This window comes from Myotis yumanensis, unplaced genomic scaffold (genome assembly GCF_028538775.1).
Source record: "Myotis yumanensis isolate MYYU_CA2020_CCGP unplaced genomic scaffold, mMyoYum1.0.hap1 SCAF_8, whole genome shotgun sequence".
Classification (NCBI taxonomy): Eukaryota; Metazoa; Chordata; class Mammalia; order Chiroptera; family Vespertilionidae; genus Myotis; species Myotis yumanensis.
Window position 1 is genome coordinate 27,722,764 of NW_027223759.1, and position 19,832 is coordinate 27,742,595.

At 41.1% G+C, this 19,832-nt stretch overlaps 1 protein-coding gene across 3 annotated transcripts in view; it reads left to right on the top strand.

Annotated features, from left to right (window-relative positions):
• COL4A3 (collagen type IV alpha 3 chain) overlaps positions 1–19,832 on the top strand; it is a 120,652-nt gene that overhangs the window by 43,158 nt on the left and 57,662 nt on the right. For all 3 annotated transcript variants that reach the window (XM_070422270.1, XM_070422269.1, XM_070422271.1), the window contains exons 2-8: positions 11,268–11,324; positions 13,085–13,174; positions 15,938–15,982; positions 16,537–16,581; positions 17,815–17,877; positions 18,791–18,844; positions 19,656–19,682. In XM_070422270.1, the coding sequence (XP_070278371.1) occupies positions 11,268–11,324; positions 13,085–13,174; positions 15,938–15,982; positions 16,537–16,581; positions 17,815–17,877; positions 18,791–18,844; positions 19,656–19,682 (381 nt within the window). The remainder of the gene's footprint in view (positions 1–11,267; positions 11,325–13,084; positions 13,175–15,937; positions 15,983–16,536; positions 16,582–17,814; positions 17,878–18,790; positions 18,845–19,655; positions 19,683–19,832) is intronic.

Here is a 19,832-nt window from a genome sequence, read left to right on the forward strand (position 1 = left end):
GCCATGAAGCATTGCATGGTACTTGGCATTTACCCAGTTTCAGTGTTAACCTTTTGCTGCTTCAATAAAAATCATATGTCTTACATCATTGTGTAAATTACACCTACTGCCAACTTTATGCATGTAGTACCATGTAATCTATCTTTTCATATGCGTGGCATTTACTGAGCATCTCCTTTTTATAATTGTAGCCCCAGTGCTATCTGGGAATACCCTGTCCTTTGTGGTTTAAAATGACTTGAAATTCTTTGAGTGCCGTCTCAAATCCATGGGAAATCCAAATTCTGCTGATGATTTATGTAGCTTCCCTGGAGTATTTCTTTCTGATTTCCTGTACTTGCTGAGGACGGAATCTCACCAACAGTTCAGTTTCCACAGGATTCGACCCTGCCTGGACCAGAGCAGGACAGAGTGCAGCTTGTTCAGTTTCCCCAGAATAAGGCAGCTTTTTTTTCTTCAATATTTTTATTGACTTTTAGAGAGAAAGGAAGAGAGAAGGAGAGAGAGAGAAACATCCATGTGGGAGCATTACATCAATGGGCTGCCACTTTCCATGCCCCCTACCGGGGATCAAGCCTGCAACCAGGGCATGTGCCCTGACAGGGCATCTAACTAGCAACCTTTTGGTGAACAGATGATGCCCAACAAACTGAGCGACACCGGCCAGGGCCAGAATAAGGCAGTTTTATAGAACAAATTTCACTGAAGATTGAGAGACAACACTAAAGACTTGCACTGTATTTGTAATGTGCTTTTTCCTACCCTGGGTGATAAATGCAGGGGTATATGTTCTATTACTCTTTATACCTTTCCATGTATATGGACCCCTCCACCCCTGAAGGCCCATTAAGTCATGTGACACACCTATGGGAACAGTTTCCACCTGGGAGAACTGCTCCCCTTCCCTCCACTCCACGAGCTGTCCTTTTTGTCGGGTCTTGGAGAAAATTGCATGTCAACAAATAATTACAATGCAATTGGATATGTTGTAAGAGCACTTAGCACAAAATAGATGAGAAAGCAACTAACTACTTGTAGGATTAGAAAAGTGGTCTTCCAGAAAGAGGGAACCTTTGAACTGCTCCAAGAGGGACAGGACTTAGACAAGTTGAGCAAGGGGAATGAGCAGTGGGCATTCAGGCCAGAGAAGGGCCGCATGGAAAAGCACAGGAATGTGAAAGAGCGCTTGGGGTGACCAGTGGCCTCTGAGGTGGGGTCAGTAGTGAGGACCAGAATACAGAAAGCCTCTTACACCACGTTGATGAGTTTAGACTTGACACTGCTGGCCATAGGGAATGAAGAAATGATTTTAATCAGAGAAGGGGCATAATGGGGATTTTACTTGGGGTTGATAATTAATCCCAGCTATCCTCTATTTTTAATAGTAAATTGTTTTTTTATTTCACAAATTGTAAATTGTGTTTTTCTCTTCTATATTTATTCTCACTGTACCACAGAAGTTAGGACAATAGTTTTCTAGAGGAGTCTTAGTTCCTGATTAATGCTTGATATGCAAAGGAGATTCTGAATCTCCTTTTCAAATGCAGGTTCTAGGTCCTCTGACCTACTCCCTGGACATGGGCTCCTGGAAAAAGTAAGATCACTAGGGGCTTCGGGTAATTCATGGGTACTAAACATTGAGAACCTCTATTTCTATTAGAATGCCATGAAACTAAAGAGGGAGATTTTTCTTAATTACAATCTGATTTGAACTGGTGTCATCAAAGAAGTGTGTTAATCATAACCAAATGCAGCAAAAACATCCCAAACATTTCTATCATGCATTTGAAAAAGCAAATTCAGGGTATCAGATTGCCTTCTTATTATTTAAAGTTATATTAGTGATTTACAGGCTTATGTCCAGCTCCAATCAGCATGAACTGGACAGCACCTATGGTCCTCTCCTTCTAAGGGAGAAGATAGGTTCATAGTGGTGACCAACCCCAGCCAGGAATTGTGCCATAGCCCAATTCAGCCATAAATATTATTCTCCTCTAAAGTGATCGCCCCTGAGACAAAGCTCCCAGACTTATTGGGCCTGGTTCTCCAATCTGCCCAAGCTCTGTGCAGGAGAGCTAACATGCAGCGAGGCTCTGCTTTTACATCTGCACAGTCTCACCAAGCTGCAGGCAGCTCATCTGCCCAAGGGCAAATGAGAAGTTTTGGGCTCCACATAAAATCTGGACCAACCTCGGAATCAGTATAAGACAGATGAACCCTAAGGCCTCCTGCAGTCTTCATGTTCTCTGAGTTATGACATCAGAAGAGTGCATAGCAAGTGAGAGGTCAGGCAACCTGTGGGCTTTACCTTGGTCTGCAAAGAATTGTCAGCGTAAAGTTTTTCTCATCAACTGCCTGAATCTTTTCTTTAAAATTTTCCTATGTTTATTCTCACGGTACTTTTTTCTACCAGGAAGTCCACACGAAATTGGTAGTTTTCCAAATTGGAGGAAAGCGTCACTTCAGATGAACTTGAGAAAATAATAAATTGTAGGACTTTAAATGTAAAATAAGAGGAAATTTTCTGCTTTTGAAATGAACTTTCTTTTTTGTTGTTCTAAATGAACTTTATTTTTTCTTGTTCATTTTTAGTGAAGTAAAGTAGACAGATAGTAAAAAAATAAAAATAAATACTATAAAATACTAAAAGTAATGATAAAATACATGCACTATTAAAGACTTAGAACAAAAACAAAGTTCCTCTCCTGGCTGCATTCTCCCAACTTCCTCTCCACAGAGGCAACCACTTTCAACTCCTGTAGCTGTTTCTTCCATTATTGACCTCCATATTTCTGAAAAACAAAAAATAGGCTTATAAAGCTATTTCCCAATTTAGTATTATTGACTGACTTGCCTTCTGATAGCTGAGGACTTTTCCATGATCCACTGCCCTCCTTTTTCTCAAACCTTTCCAACATGCTCATATCCTAACTTTTGTTAAATCACTAGTGTGTGTTTATGAAAATTTTTTCACTGCTCAGCCACTACTTCTTTTTTTTCCTTTTTTATTATTTCTTAAAGTATTACAAAGAGTATTACACATGTCTCCTTTTTTCTCCCCCTTGACATTCCCCCAGCTTCCCCCACCCCGCAGTGTCTTGTGTCCATCGGCTATTCTCATATGCATGCATATAAGTCTTTCAGTTGATCTCCTACTCCCCTCAACCCTCCCCAGGGTTCCCACTGTAGTTTAACAGTCTGCTCAATGCTGCTCTGCCTCTGTATCCATTTTTGTTCACCAGTCTATAATGTTTCTTATTATCCATAAATGAGTGAGTTCATGCGGTATTTTTCTCAGCTTCCCAGGGGCCGTCTCAGTCTCACAGGGGCCATCTCAGTTTCACAGGGGCCGTCCCCACCTCACAAAGGTCGTCCCAGCCTCACAGGGACCATTTCAGCCTCACAGGGGCCATCCCAGCCTCACGGGGGCCGTTTCAACCTCACTGGGGCCGTTTCGACCCCACCAGGGCCATCTTGACCTCACCGGGGCCGTCTCAACCTCAACGGGGCCGTCTCAGCCTCACCGGGGCTGCAGCCACTACTACTTATGTTTGTAGAATTTCCCAGACAAACTTCTGTTTTTCCAGAAGTTTTAAATTTTCTACTGTCACATCCATCAGACTATTTTCTTGTTTTCTTGGTATCCTGGGGCGGCCCCCACACCGTGGCTCCAATCAGAGTCAGTTGTACCAGTCCTCCTGAGACAGACTTCCCAAGTTAGAGTCTCTCCTGGACACCGTGTCCTTCCCTTTCTTGGCCAATTCCCCTTTTGGTGGAGCACATCTTCCAGTGGTTTTCTATGAATGGGTGCCTGTAAGGTAATATCTTTGATTCATTACATATCTGAAAATGTCTGTGTTTCCTCAAACACTGGATCAGTTGGTGCGTAAAGTCTGAGTTGAAGATCCATTTCCCTTAGAATTCTAAAGGCCTCCTGCCATATCTCCCTGTGGTATTATTACACTTGACACATCCAAGGCCATGTTGATTACACTACTTTTATATGTGACTTTTGTTACTTACTTCTAGGATCTTTGTCTCCAGGGTTCTGGAATGTTGTGATAACGTGCCCCAGGTGCCTGCACTTATGAGAGGATGACATTTAGTGGACTCTGTTTATCTGAACATTTGACATTTTTACTTTAAAAAATGTTTTCATTTATTATTTCTTTGATAATTTTATCCTTTCTTCTCTCTCTCTGTTGTTTTTCAGAAACTCCTGCTGGTCAGACACTGGGCATCCTGGACTGATCCCTAAACCTTCTTGGCTTTTTTCCCCCTGATTGTTTATCTCTTTTCCTTTTGTTTTATTTTCTGGGAAAGTCTCCTGAATTTCTCTTTCATCATTTTCATCAAATTTTTAATTTTAGGTGGACCCCTGTATTATTTATTACTGCCTAAAAAATTGTCCCAAAATTTTGCAGTTGAAAGCAGCAAACACTTACTAGTATTATCTCATACATTTTCTGAGGGTCAGGGATCTGGGAGCAGCTTAGCTGGGTGGTGCTGTCTCAAGGTCTCTCAAGGGGCTTCAGTCAAGCTGAAGGTTGGGGCAGTGGTCACCTAAGGCTTGATAGGGTTGGAAGGTTAACTTGCAAGATAGCTCATTTGCAGGACTGTTATCAGGGGGCTCAACTCCTCAAGACTTTGGCCTCTTCATAAGGCCTTGACTTGACATGCAGTTGCTCCCCAGAGCAAGTAATCCAAGAGAGAAAATGGACATCACCATGTCTTTTTATGACTTAGTCTCAGAAGTGACATAGCATCATGAATGCCCTATTCTATTGGTCATACAGACCAACCCTGATCCAGTGTGGGAGGAGACTATACAAAGGCATGGACCCCAGGACAAGGGATTATGGGGAGCACCTCAGAGGCTTGCTACCACAGCTCTGTATTTCAACTTCGGTTGTTTCCTTTCTCTTCCTCCTCTGCCTGTGCCCCCCTTTTTGGAGCTGCCTAAGTTGGGACTCTTCCATGACCCCAATCCAAATACAGTTGACCCTTGAACAACATGAGTTTAACTGCACAGGTCCATTTATACATGGATTTTTTTTCAATAAATATTGTAAATATATTTTCTCTTCTTTATAATGTTCTTAATGACATTTTCTTCTTTAAATGTTTTATTGATTAAGTTATTACATGTGTCCTTATCCCCATGTTACCCCCCATTCCCCCCAATCATGCCCTCACTCCCTGTTGTCTGTGTCCATTGGTTAGGCCGATATGCTTGCTTATAAGTCCTTTGGTTGATCTCTCCCCCTTGCACCCACCCTCCCCTACCTTCCCTCTGAGGTTTGACTGTCTGATCGATGCCTCTCTGTCTCTGGATCTGTTTTTGTTCATCAGTTTATGTTCATTATATTCCATAAATGAGTGAGATCATGTGATATTTATCTTTCTCTGACTGGCTTATTTCACTTAGCATAATGCTCTCCAGTTCCATCCATGCTGTTGCAAATGGTAAGAACTCCTTCTTTTTTTACCACAGCATAGTATTCTATTGTGTAGATGTACCACAGTTTTTTAATCCACTCATCTGCTGATGGGCACTTAGGCTGTTTCCAAATCTTAGCTATGGTGAATTGTGCTGCTATGAACATAGGGATGCATATATCCTTTCTAATTGGTGTTTCTTTAATGATATTTTCTTTAGCTTAATTTATTGTGAGAATACAGTATGTTATACATACAACATACAAAATATATGTTGTTGTTTTTTAAATATATATTTTATTGATTTTTTACAGAGAGGAAGGGAGAGGGATAGAGAGTTGGAAACATCGATGAGAGAGAAGCATCGATCAGCTGCCTCCTGCACACCTCCTACTGGGAATGTGCCTGCAACCAAGGTACATGCTGTTGACAGGAATGGAACCTGGGACCCTGCCGCTCTATACAGTGAGCCAAACCGGCTAGGGCTACAAAATATATGTTAATTGACTTCTATGTTATCAGTATGGCTTTTGCTTAGCAGAAGACCATCAGTAGTTAAGTTTGGGGGGAGTCAAAAGTTATATGCAGATTTCTGATTGCACAGGGGTCAGTGCCCCTAACACCTGCATTAAAGGTCAACTATAGTATTAAATGGTGTCTCTTGGCTCCTGCTCCCCATTTTGTACAGTAATCAAACTCCAGGTATCACAGTAGGCTGCCAGACTTAGACCAGCTTCTCAGGCATCAGCCCTCCCACTGCTTTCTGTTGCCATTGCATTTTGCTCCCCAGAAACACTTATCTTGTTTTTGAATCTATTTATTTTCTATTTTCTCTTTTTATATCTTACTTTTATTGGAACAAAGAAAATGTGCCAAAGCAATAACAAAGCTTCCAATCGCCATCCATCTTCCAAAAGTTAATTGGCACTTTTTATCTGTTTTAGTCTTCTCACCTGTTTTCCTTATCTTTGGGTTGATACATTTTTTATTCTTTATTTTTTATCCATCATCTTATTCTGGTTTTCAAAAGGAACAGACACAAATAAAGGTATTTAATCAACTCTCTTTCTAGCTTAACTCTTCCATATATAAGTGAGCCTGTTTCTTCTGCTTAGCATGCAGAATAATATGGCTACTCAAGCAGTGTCCATATTTTCAAATCATGTGACATCAGAGTCTTTTCTAGAATCTAAATAAGACTTCCATTTGAAAAGGTGGTCTTGTCTTATGGGTGATGCTCAGTCAGTGCTCTGAAAATGTTAACTATCGCTATCATTTTGGTACTGATCAGGGCAAGAAATAAACAACTAACAGCCCAACTAACTTTGGCTGATTAGAGACTTAAATATCACTTACTGCATTATGGAAGATGTGTAAAACTCCCTGAACGTATTGTTCATTCCCAAATGTAGCAGGGACCTCTGAGTCAGCACCAATGATCTGTATGCTTGCTGTCATCCAGAAAATCACAAACAGGCAGCTGGGTTAGATGTCTAGACTGGGGGGTGTCTCTCTGGACAGCAGTTGAAAGATAGGAAGTGGCAGTTGCAGAGAGATTTCTGTGATATCCAAGTATGGGGACAGGGCTCAGGATGGGGAAGAAGGAGACCACTGAAAAAGAAGCACAAGGATGGCATCCCTCTTTACTGGAGGGCGTGTTGTCAAGGCTCAGGGGCAATTATTTAAGGCAGATATGGGTGGAAGGGCAAAGAACAGCCCATGGACTCTGTCTGGCACAGCTGCCCGCACATGGTTGATGCTTTTCACACACAAAAACTTTTGCCTCTGGCTATTGGCTGGGCAAAGGGTCAGTAAATATATTGCAAAATCAACAGGCCTGCTAAGTAGAGTGTGAACCAACTTTGAATGTTGCCAACTTCCCCTTATGCTAACCCAGGCTGGGCTGGGCTGGGCTGGGCTGGGCTGGGCTGGGCTGGGCGTGGGGGAGGAGAGATTGAACAGAGGGCAGCAGAATGCGTGTAAACTAGTCACGGGCTGTTCTGAGAGTAGAAAGAGGGAATATCTGAAATTATTCAAAAATTAGTTTCTGGCCTATTTATAAACAAACAAACAAACAAACGTGTGTGCATAATTAGATCCTTTATTCGTTTTAGGAATAAAAAGATAATTTTTTACTGCCTGCCAGACACAGCTCCTACCTGCAGTCTAGTAAACATAATAAACCTCAACTCATGAGCATTTAAAAATAGCAATATTAAGTTAATAAGTTAGTAAAAGCCCACACTGTTGGTAGCCCACAGAAACAGCTGTGGGGGAGGAAAGAGTTTTCCTCGATCCTCTTAGGGTCCCTGGCTGACCTGAAAATTAAAGCGACAGTCAGATTAACAGGAGAAAAGCACACACATTTTTTAATTAAATTTTTGCGTGGGTGTGGGAGCCTTCACAAGAGAATGAAGACACTAAGAAGTGACCAGAGCAGGGAGCTTTGAGATCTTTTGTAAAGAAGTGACAAGACAGTAAAGATGTAATTAGGAAGAGAAGGGTGAGTTTACCAAGGTTTATTGGCAGATCCCAATGGTGCCATCTCTGGGCTGAGTCTGTTCCAGTATACATCATATGTACTTGTCTAAGTACTTTAACAGTGTTAACCCATTTGACCCCATTTCACAGATGCAGAAACTGAGGCACTAGAGATCACATAGAGTCACACAGGTGACTTGGCAGAGCTGGGATTCAGGCCCAGGATGTCTCCTCTTAACCCCTCTGCCATATGGACCTGCAGGCAATATATGGGCCTTCATGAGCAAAACAGGAATTGAGACAAAGAGAAAAGTGCAAGAGACAACTGACCAGCATTTCTGGAATTGCCTGCTGCCTTTGTAAAATATATTTGATTGGCACTTTTCATTTATAAGCATCACGCACTGTTGGAGTCTCAATCCAATATTATATTAAGCAAACAAAGTGTGCGTGTGCTCATATACACATAATATTTGCTTAATTGACTAATATATTTAATCTACTCTAAGAGTACTATTATGTCTGTAGTTAATGCAGTTGTAGTTGAACCAAAATACTTCTCAGTTTGCTTACCATTGGTCTTAGAATGAAGACCAGCTCTCTGGCACTAGCCAACCCCCTTCAGGAGGAAATTCTGGGAAGACCACGGCTAGTTCCACCTGACAGAAGGAAGGGTTGCACAGTAGCATGTCTGTCCTTTGGCATAGGATATTGCAGCAAAACAAGAGAGAAGGGTAGTCTCCATTGACTATTATACTCAGTGCAGGGCACTGGCTCTGCAGAGCCTTATGGCAGCACCACAAGTCCTTTTCACAAAAAACACCTTGAGACAGAGCGTAGCATCTTCTTTTACAGATGAGGTAGCTTGGAAGGATTAAGTAATTTGCCCAAAGCTCTAGTACAGTGATGGCGAACCTATGACACGCGTATCAAAGGTGACACGCGAACTCATTTTTTTGGTTGATTTTTCTTTGTTAAATGGCATTTAAATATATAAAATAAATATAAAAAATATAAGTCTTTGTTTTACTATGGTTGCAAATATCAAAAAATTTCTATATGTTACATGGCACCAGAGTTAAGTTAGGGTTTTTCAAAATGCTGACATGCCGAGCTCAAAAGGTAGGTAGCTGGAAACCTGGGGATAGCTCCTTTGTAGACCTGACCTACATGAGCACACAAACAATTTATTTGCTTAATAAAATATTGGTTTGAGACCCCAGTGGTACATGATGCCTTTAAATGAAAAACCTGTGATTTCTGGAATTTCAAAACCTCTTAAAATTCTCCACTATCAATGTTTATTTTGCATTCAAAGTAAGGTTATTGTCATAAAAAATGAATGTGACTGTTAAAAGAATGAGTTTCAAAAGTTTAACTGTTAAATATGCAAAAGTGCTAAAACATCACCATAACCTTGGTCACTTCCTGATGTGTTAATGGTTAACACATAAGAACATTATTACGAGCTTTCAGTTCAAGACAAATGATTTCTTCGTGATGGAAACGAAAAGGTATTTTATTGTTTGAAGAGGAAAAATAATAAAAATATTGCTTAAGAAATATCCATTAGTTATGCCTTCTTAGTATTGGCATTTGGCCAGACTGGTTTTTAATGGATTTAGCAATTAAATAGTAATTAATGGGTTTTAGTTCATTAATATATTCATAGCACTTCACAAATGGGCCCAAAAACGTGAATTAAAATTAATGAAAATAAAAATATGGTCACTGTGCCCTGGCTGGTTAGAGTGTTAATACTTACTCTGAAAGTCATGGTCAGAGTGTTGTTACTTACTCTGAAAGTCATGGTCAGAGTGTTGTTACTTACTCTGAAAATCATGGGTCTCTGTTCCTGATCAGGGGGCACATCGGGATTTGGGTTCGATGCCCTGTTAGGGATTGTGCGGGAGGCAACTGACTAAAGTTTCTCACATCAATGTCTCTTTCTCTTTCTCCCTCTCTGTTCCTCTCTCTCTCAAATCAATAAAAAATATATATCCAGGTGAGGATTATATATATAGCTGCTGTATCTTTTGGCTAAACAATCTATGAACCAGGAGGTCACTGTTTGATTCCTGGTCAGGGCACATGCCCAGATTGTGGGCTCGATCCCCAGTGTGGGGTGTGCAGGAGGCAGTTGATCAATGACTCTCTCTCTCCACATTGATGTTTCTATCTCTATATCCCTTTCCCTTCCTCTCTGGTAAAAAAAATACCAACTATCCAAACCTTGGGGAAAATACAGACTTTTCTTTGCAATCAGTTGCTCTCTATTCACATAGATTATGATGTACTAGTATGAAAACGTGGTGAGGATACATGAAGAATGTCTGAAATTGCTATGTACTCCCTCTTTCAAATGACAGCATAGTCTACTGCCCTATATTCAGGAAATATGTTCAATTAAAGATTTTTTGTTTGCATATTTTTATTTTGATTGCACAACTTTGGGACTTTGGGACTACCTGAGGCAATTTTTTAAAAATTTTCTTCCCAGTCAGCACATCTCCTACCCTTGCCCAGCCTCTGCTGTCAGTTAATTTTTTTTGAGCGGTTGGAGGCAGTGTAAGGGAAGAGAACACATTTTAAGTTAATATTAACCCAAAGAAGAAAGACAAATATGTAACCATAGAATGCGTATGAAAACAAATTTTAAATCCACTAGATGAAATTATCTCTCTTTGGTTCCTCTGCTGGCCTTCATCAGAATTGGCATGTGCATACGTGTGAACGCTGGGATTGTGTGTCAGAGTGACTAGTTAGGGAGGTAAGAGCTGCTAAACTCACAGTTCAGTTTTTGTTTTTTAATAAGAACACTTTGATATTAGCATTAGTGAATTAGTTTGTTTTTCTCTTTAAAGACGCATCATGGGTATTGATCATCTTTTCTCCGTCTTGAATTATTTCAAGAAAAGAAAACCTTAGAATCAACCTCAGGAGATGCCACCAATTAATATACCCAAATACATACATGTACATTATGCTGAACTTAGAACACTTGCCAATATCAGACCACATTCTACCTACAACAATGGCAATTTCATATGGTTCAACTATATATTGTTAAAAAAAAAAAAAGGACAGTTGGCTTTTTTCCATGAATAAATTTCTTAAAATTCTTAAATACCATGAGAATGATGTATATTCACCTGACAGTTCTTCCATATGCAACAGCTTCACCCTTATCTACTCTATTTCTATTGATAATGGCCACAGCATCTCATCACTTCTAACGATCAGTGTTCAACGCTCTAAGAATAGAAAACTATGTTTGCTTTTACCCAGTCAGTTGGGACTTACTAAGCTGTTTTCACCCAAAACCCTTTCTCTTTCCCTCTTCCTAGGGCTGTGTCTGCACGGACAAAGGCCAGTGCTTCTGCAGTGGGACCAAAGGGGAGAAGGTAAAAGTAAAACTTTAATTTGGCTTCTTTTCTCTTTGGAGCTCATCCTGGAGCTCACACTCTTCTTTCATTGAGGGCAGGAAGATCAGCAGTGTGTTCTTCCATTCCTCAAATCCGATGTTAAAGTAATTCTATGTAAAAGTTAACCTGAAAAAAAAAAAGTGTGCGGGCGGGGGTGGGGCGGGGGTGTCTTAGAGGAGCTTCAGATAACTTGTGTAAATACAGGCATTGATTTTTAACTCTCTTGGCCTGTCAAGGAGAAATGGCAAGTTAGAGAAAAGGAAAGTTGATGTACACCCTATTTACAAGTTTGCTAACCACGAGAGAACAACTGGAAATAACTTAATTCACTCACTTAGACACAAACTAAACATTGAAGCGCTCAAATTTTAAGTCCTTCGGCGTTGATGCAGGCCCGCCCCCTGGTGGAAGGATCCTGTAGCAGCGCTCTACTTGAGGCAAACATTTAGAGGAGGGAAGTGGCTCTGTTGCAGAATTCAAGGGGGCTGGGGGAGGAGGGAATGCGGTGAAATCTCATTAATTCGCTCCATTAACTTGCAATCTGTGATAATTAAGACAGAGGCAGAACTAAAGTTGTGTCTTTGTTCACAAAACCCTTTCCTCAGATACACTAAATATTTACTTAACAATATTGAAAGGTGACTGCTTAAAGTATTTTGAAAAGAATATATTTTAAGCTCTCTAGATAAAATAATTTACATATAATTTATATGATCACTATAATAGCTATTATTATATTTATTTTAAATTATTTTAAAATTCATGTGTAGTTGATTTAGGATTTTTTCCCAGAAGCTATTATACTCAGATTCGTGACGGAAACTATGATTCATTCTCATATTCTAGAAGCAGTATTGAATCCCTACTGTGTTCAAGATGCTATTCCAGGATGTGTGAAGGAACTTGAGTATTGAGAGGAGTCTAGCAAATTCTTTTATTTCTCTTTTTATTGGGTGTATGCTCTCTCTCTCTCTCTCTCTCTCTCAGTCTCTCACTCTCTCTTTAAAAATATAATTTGCCAATTGTGTAACTAAATTGACCGAATTAACTGGTGGCCTTCACTGTTAAAGAGTAAGTCCGGGATGTACTTCCATGGGAAGATTCATTGTTGGCAGAGAACCACGTAACACATTGGGCCTAAATTACTTACACTCACTCATTACTAGGGGCTTTCCCATGTCATCTGACCCTTTCTAAAAAAAAAACTATTTAGCTCACACCGATACTTATGCCACCCTTGACATATCTCTTGCACAAATATCATATTGAATTACGAATTCCTCTGTAATCAAGAAAGAACTAAGACCCACTGCCTGCATGTTGTTCTTTGCAAGCTACAGAGCAGTTATGTACACTCCCAACAGCATTCCTGCGCCTTGTCCTCACTCTCTCCATCTCTCAACAAACACACTACTGACCTCAATCTTTCTAATTGGGTTTCCCCTTCATTCTGGATTTTATTTTTCTTTCTCTCCCTGTTCAGTTACCTCTGCCATTTGGGCTAAAGTTCTTACAGATCAAGGGCCAGCACTTCCAAGCCTATAGACAATGCTAATAGCCGGCAGCTTTTCAGTTACTGATCCACTCACTGCTGAGGGCTGATTTTTGTTTACATCTAAGGGGGGAAATATGCAAAAACGTTATCAAGTCATAAAGGGGGAAAAACAATGGTTAAGGCTGTGTATGTTGTTGAAGAGTTTCTGTTCTGTGTGTTTCTCCTCTTGTTTTCATTTTAATAGGGAGAGAAAGGTCTTCCCGGACCCCCTGGTTCTCCTGGCCTGAAGGGATTCCCAGGTCCTGAAGGCTCACCTGGACCACAGGGACCCAAGGTACATCAGCCTGCAAGGTTGAGGAATACTCAGCCTACCCACCTTCTTTATGCCTACCCTCTGGGCTCCTGAGAACATGGAGAGAATTCAACATCTTAGCCGATGGCAAATTCCTGCTTACCCTCACAACTGCATCCTCGCCGAAGACCATCGCAAATGATCATTATTATCTTCAAATCCCCTACTCAACTTCCTCCTCCCAATCTACACAGCTTCTGCGTCTGCGTCAGCTCCTACTTTCTTCTCTTCTACATGGAAAGATGAGTTCTTTTCACCTTCCATTCAGGACCAACAACCCCCTCCCCCCCCAACACACACACACACACACTGTACCCTGCTCACTGGAATTACAAGTATAACCTTATTCCAAGAGATATCTCCTTTGTCTTAGGATATTCTAATGTTCCTTTTGATGTTGGCCTTTCTCTTTCAGTCCTTAAACATACCAATATTTCCCCATATTAATATAAACATCCTCTAGACCTTACAGGTACAGTGACCAAAGGATTGCCATCCTTTCCCTGTCTTTCCTTTCTGTCAAACTTCTTTAAAAAATAGCTAACCAGGCTGGCTATAGTTCATCTCCATTCGCTCCTCAGCAGGTGATAATTGCCTTGGGCCCCCCTCTCTCCTGACAACACTCTTGCAGAGATCACCCATGACTCCAAGTGACCAGTGCCAATGGATACTTCTGTGTCTTTGTCTGATCTGTACCCCTCTGCCACACTGGTCACACATTTTTATTCTAAAGTCTGTGATAAAACAAAGGGCTTTTGCTTAAATCAGTGCCCTGGAGGATTTGCTAAAGAACTCATAACTACTAGATTGCTCATGGCTCTTTCCTGCCGTGGACATTAGTCAGTCACAACCCTGACTGCTGGTCTCCAGCAAACTATGAACTAACCAGTAAGTTATGAAAGACAATCACAATTGATCTCCACACAGTTTTTTTAAATTTCATAAATATTGTTATAGGATATTGACATGGTCATCAAAGGCAATATTTACTGAAAATTTACTCTCTGTCAGCACTAGACCGCATATTCCTGACTACATCTTATTTACATTTCACAGTGGTTCCAGAAATCATGATGGAGACTCATAATCTAGTTCTCATGACTGTCTCCATTTTATGGATGAGGAAACCGACACTCAGAGCACTTAAGTAATTTGTCCTGGTTACACAGCCAACAGGTGGCTGCTTTTATACAATGCCAGCATCAACCTCCTTAACCAAAGAAGCTAAACCCACACCTGTAGTTTCCAAGTAAAAATGCAAAGATGGCTTGTTCTCCAAAAATTCCACCATTTCCTGTCTATCCCTGTATGCGTTGTTTCTTCATTTCTCCTTCTTGTGATCCTAATTTTGGAAAAGTCATTTGGATTCTGGACATTCTATGCCTGAATTTGGATACATTCTGTGGCCTCCCTCCCGGGTGTGACCGCATATTTTCCTCCATTTCGCTGGTAGAATGAATTGGCCACTTCAACTCTGTACATCAGATCAGCTAAATTCTAACTCTTTCCTTTTCGTTTTGTTCTCTGTACTCTGCTTGTTTCTCTCAGCATTTCTTTAATGATGCTAACAATACATTATAATGAAGGTTCTGAACATATGGTGCTCAAAGTTCAATGATGTGCAAGGATTCTGTAAAGCTAATTCAGAAAAACCATGTGCCACGTTGACATGGAGTTCATATTTTAAAGTTCAGCTTGTAGATGTGGCCGCACAAGATAATTTGATCCAAGGCAGACAAAGATATCAAAACCTGACCAAAAGATTTTTCAAACGTATAAACTTCCTACCTTACTTTTAAATATTGTTTTGCATGAGAATATTTACAATGGGGAAGTGAAACCTGCAAGTCCCTCCTCTGCCTTCTGCAAACACAGATAGCAGAGAAGGGGGCATGGTCATGTAGCCAGGAATTTCACCTGCAGAGAAGGGGGCATGGTCATGTAGCCAGGAATTTCACCTCATCCAGGAAAGGCTGACTGTGGCCTTGACCATCCAATCTCAGAAGACTCTGTAACCCCTTTCCCCCCCCCAAAAAAAAATAAAAAATACTGAAATTCTCAGGAATGATGAAAACAGCTTTTGGACAATGGAACTTTCCCACCCAGTGGTCTAGTTAAAATAGTATCCATTTAAGGCTATTATTTTCTAAGAAACCAGGGCCTCAAAACTGTGCTCAGTATGCGCCCAAAGCAAGCTTATCTCTGATTCAGGCAGTCCTTGCCTGGCTGAGTATTTATCTGTGCATGGCAGGTACATTTTGTTAATGAAGTATTTCTCACGCACAGAAATATTGGCTGCCATGCTCAGCCACCTTTGCAACTGTCGCTCATTCTTATCAGACCCCAGCAGCTGGCGGCTCCAGGGCGGGTTTACAGCAGAACTTGTCAGACACTGATGTGAACAGGAATCATCACTGCACCTTGCTGAGATGCAGAATCTGAATCAATAGGTCTGGGAGGTGGGGGCCCTGAGATTCTGCTTTTCTAACAAGTTCCCAGATGATGCCAATGTTAGACCCTTACTTTCAATAGCCAGGGTTTGAATGAAACTTTCTCTGTCTGTCCTTACTGGTAAATATTTTAGCTCCAATGAAACAAGCAAGTAAGTGAACCATGTTAACGATGAAATAATCACAAGAGCAAAACTCTTTGAGATGTCAATAAAACTCGGACCTTTCATTTATGGGGTTTGGGGGTGCCAAATAATTGTCTTGGTGTTTACTTTTGTTTTCCACTTGGATCTAGGGCGCTCCAGGATGTCCAGGACTCACTGGTCCCAAAGGTGTAAGGGTTAGTAGTCCAACCTGATTGCTTAATGAATTCTTTTTTTTTTAAAGTATTGCAGAGTAGAAGTTATACAAATATCATGAAGGAGTACATTGTTTATGGTGCACTTCTATAGATGAAGTTCAAGAACAGGTAAAATTATAATGTACAAGTCACAAGATAGTGGTGACTATGTGGGGTTGGTGCTAACTGATGGAAACGGCATGAGAGAACCATCTGGAGTGATGTCTGTGTCTGGATGGGCATTGATAACACCAATGTGCACACACGCACGTATTGGTGGTCATGGAAGATTGGAGCACTGGACTCTAATCAATTTACACCTTTAAAGTCTACCCCCAAAAGCCTAAAACAATTGTAATCATCTCTTTTTAAAACTGATATAAATGTAAGATTTACAAAAGTTTGACAAACCTTTTTTTGTGTTTTAAGTAGTTTTTAGCTATTCCAAATTATAGTTGCAGGAGGGGGCTATTGGAATGGTAAATAATTTTCTGTTTATAAGTTAAACATTTCAAGTGTTTTTCTTGCCACCCTTCCCTTTTCTATGCCTTCAGGGGATATCTGGATTACCAGGATTTTCAGGTCCTCCTGGACTTCCAGTAAGTAATGGGGAAAATGTGTAACTGAAAAATAAAAAGTGAGCTCATTTTAATAAAGATGTTAAATCAATAGCACAAGGAAATAGGTATTGGTAAATTTGTTACATGATGAAAATGGCACAATAGAATAGCATAATGTGTTAGTGTGGATTGGTAGATCATACAAATCAAATTGTATTTCCTGAAAAACTAGAATAGACTAGAATAGACTAAAATAGAATAATAGAATAGAATAGAAGAATAAAACAGAAGATTAGACTAGAATAGAAAAATAGAATAGAAAGAATAGAATAGAACAACTGCTTAATAACATTCTATCTAATAATAGACAAACATGGTAATTGACCGTACCTTCACTACGCCTCCCATTGGCTAATCGGCATGATATGCAAATTAACTGCCAACAAAGATGGCGGCTAATTTGCATACTGCAGGCAGGGCGGGACAGCACCATCCCGCCTGCCCCGCCACTGTCTGGGCCTGCTATCTGCGACCCGGGGCAGCGGGCGTCCATGTGTGACCCAACCCGGGGTGGCGGGCAGGGCAGCAGTGATTGGCCGGCCCACCCGGGTGTCCTGTGTGTGACCCGACCCGGGGCGGTGCCCCAACCCCCGGATCGGCCCTGCCATGTGTGCGCGACCTGGGGTGGTGCCCCAACCCCCAGATCGGCCCTGCCGTGTGCGTGACCTGGGCAGGCGGGGCAGGCACCAAGGGATCGGGCCTGCTAGCTGCCACCCAGGGAGCGGGCCTAAGCCAGCAGGTGGTTATCTCCCAAGGGATCCCAGACTGTGAGAAGGCACAAGTGGAGCTGAGGGAAACCCCCCCCCACCCCCTCCCCAGACAGTGCACAAATTTTTGTGCACCGTGCCTCTAGTATAATTATAAAATAGTTACCTCTGAGCACATTTCCCTCTTCTTTTTCCTTTCCTTTCCCCCAGCTTAGAACAGCATGTTAAGGGATTTCGTGTTATATAGAAAGGCCTTTTGTTTTATTTACAATATCTGTACCTCACTTGATAATTCTTTGTTTTAATTAGCCCATTTTATTTCCTATTTTTGTTTAAATTATTTTCTAAAATGACTACATTTACTGCTTAAATATTTAAATAATCATTTATATTTAAATAACTATCTAAATTAGCCCCTCATTTCCCTCACGTTGGCTTCCTCGTTGTTTCCACCTGGTCCCAGGGCCTGGTGGCTTCTCCTTTTTGAAATTTACTCTGTTTTCAGGGCATCCCCGGCTATCCTGGACCTTACGGTCCTGCTGGTTTACCAGGATGCAATGGTTCTAAGGTATGTACTTCTTACACAGGACTTGATCTCTCAGTGTTTTGCTGAATGACTTAATCAAGTTGAAGTAGCAATGAGATGGGTTAGACTTTCCTGGAAACATTCTTTTAACCAGAACCAATGGTTCTTGTCTTCAGGGCAGAAATGTGATTTTTGAACCAGGAACCTACCTATTTCCTTTTTTCCTATGCCTTGGTTTCTGATTGTCTTTCTTTAAAATATATTTTATTGATTTTTTGCAGAGAGGAAGGGAGAGGGATAGAGTTAGAAACATCGATGAGAGAGAAACATTGATTAGCTGCCTCCTGCACACCTCCTACTGAAGATGTGCCTGCAACCAAGGTACATGCCCTTGACTGGAATCGATCTTCAGTCCACAGGCCGACGCTCTATCCACTGAGCCAAACCGGCAAGGGCTCTGATTGTCTTTTGAGGAAGTTCTTTCCTATTTGCCCACAGAAAGATAACAAGTTATTTTCATCTGAGGTTGTGAGTGTATATAAATCAGAAACTCAAGCTGGGAATGCAAGGTATGTCTTTGGAGAAGAAGGACTGAGCTTTCCTATGTTCATTCGTCTCATCGGTTTCCTGACTGCCCGCTCCTCTTCCCAGAGTGGTGGCCAGGAAAGAACTAATCACTGAGGTTTCAAGGAAACAGCAATTAAACAGTTCTTGACACAATTAAGCTTTCACCATTTATGCACAATTTGAGAAACAGTAGATTTTAATCCTGTTTTCAATTAAAATAATGGTTTTCTGGCCTTCAGACTCATGACCCAGTATCCATAAGGCACTTTGGTTACTTTGTCTAGCTTTACCACTGCAGGGTTGGAAGAGAGAAACAGGGAAAATATCTCAATAGGCTGTTTTAGAACAAGTAAGAAGAATGACAAGTTTTGTATGGTCTTTCTTCCAGGGTGAACAAGGTTTCCCAGGATTTCCAGGGACACCAGGCTACCCAGGGGTCCCGGTAGGTTTTCATTTCTCTCATCAGAAACATAAAGTGAAATGTAAGTGGTTTAGTCCAGAATGGCCGTGTATTGAAATCCATCATGGGGATGTCTGGTGCAGCCAATAGTAAACACTAAACTGATAGTTGTGGAATGAATGAACAAATGATTTATGAGTTGAGGTTTACACGTTGAGACATTTTTGTGATTTAAAGGAATACAGTGGAGCTGAGTAGTAGGCAGAGGAGAGACTGGGAGGAGGTGACTCAAAGAGTGAGAGTTTGGGGTAGGAGGGTGGCTTAGAACCAGGACTTAAAGAGCTCCAGCATGTGACCTCTAGGTCAAGGAGAATAAACCTGTGAAGGAAGCATGACCCTAGTGGTAGAAGGAGACCAGGAGGCATGTATGATGGAAGGGCAGGAAAAACGTGTTTCAGTAGAGGACAGTGACAGACAGACAGCTGCCTAATGCTGCTGAGAAGTCCAGTAAGAGAGAAACTGACATTTTATCATCGACTTTAGCAATGTCAAACTCATGGCAGAACTTAGCAAGGGAGACGTCCATCTTGTAGAGAGGTAGGTGGCAGCTGTGGAACTGAAGAATGAGTCAGAGATTAACAGAACAGGAGGTATGCAGATGACATGAAAAGAAGGGCAGTACTGCGGGGGAGAGGAAGATTTATTGTAGACTTAGTCTAAATGAGAGTGACTTGAGCATGTTGTAAAGGCAGCAGGAAGTACACAGTAGAGGGAGAAGGTAGAACAGAGGGAGAAGTGGGATGTTGTTTACTTGATTTGTGTCTAGTGGTAAATATGCCACTTTTTTTCCTAGGGTGCCATTGGCTTAAAAGGAGAAAAGGTAAGACATCTGTGGTATGTTATTATTATTGAACATCTCTAATTGTACATATGAAAGGGACTTCTATTAAATAATGAGATATACAAGCTGTATTACAAAGCCACTGTTCTCAAAACTGCCTGGTACTGGCACAAGAACAGACATATAGAT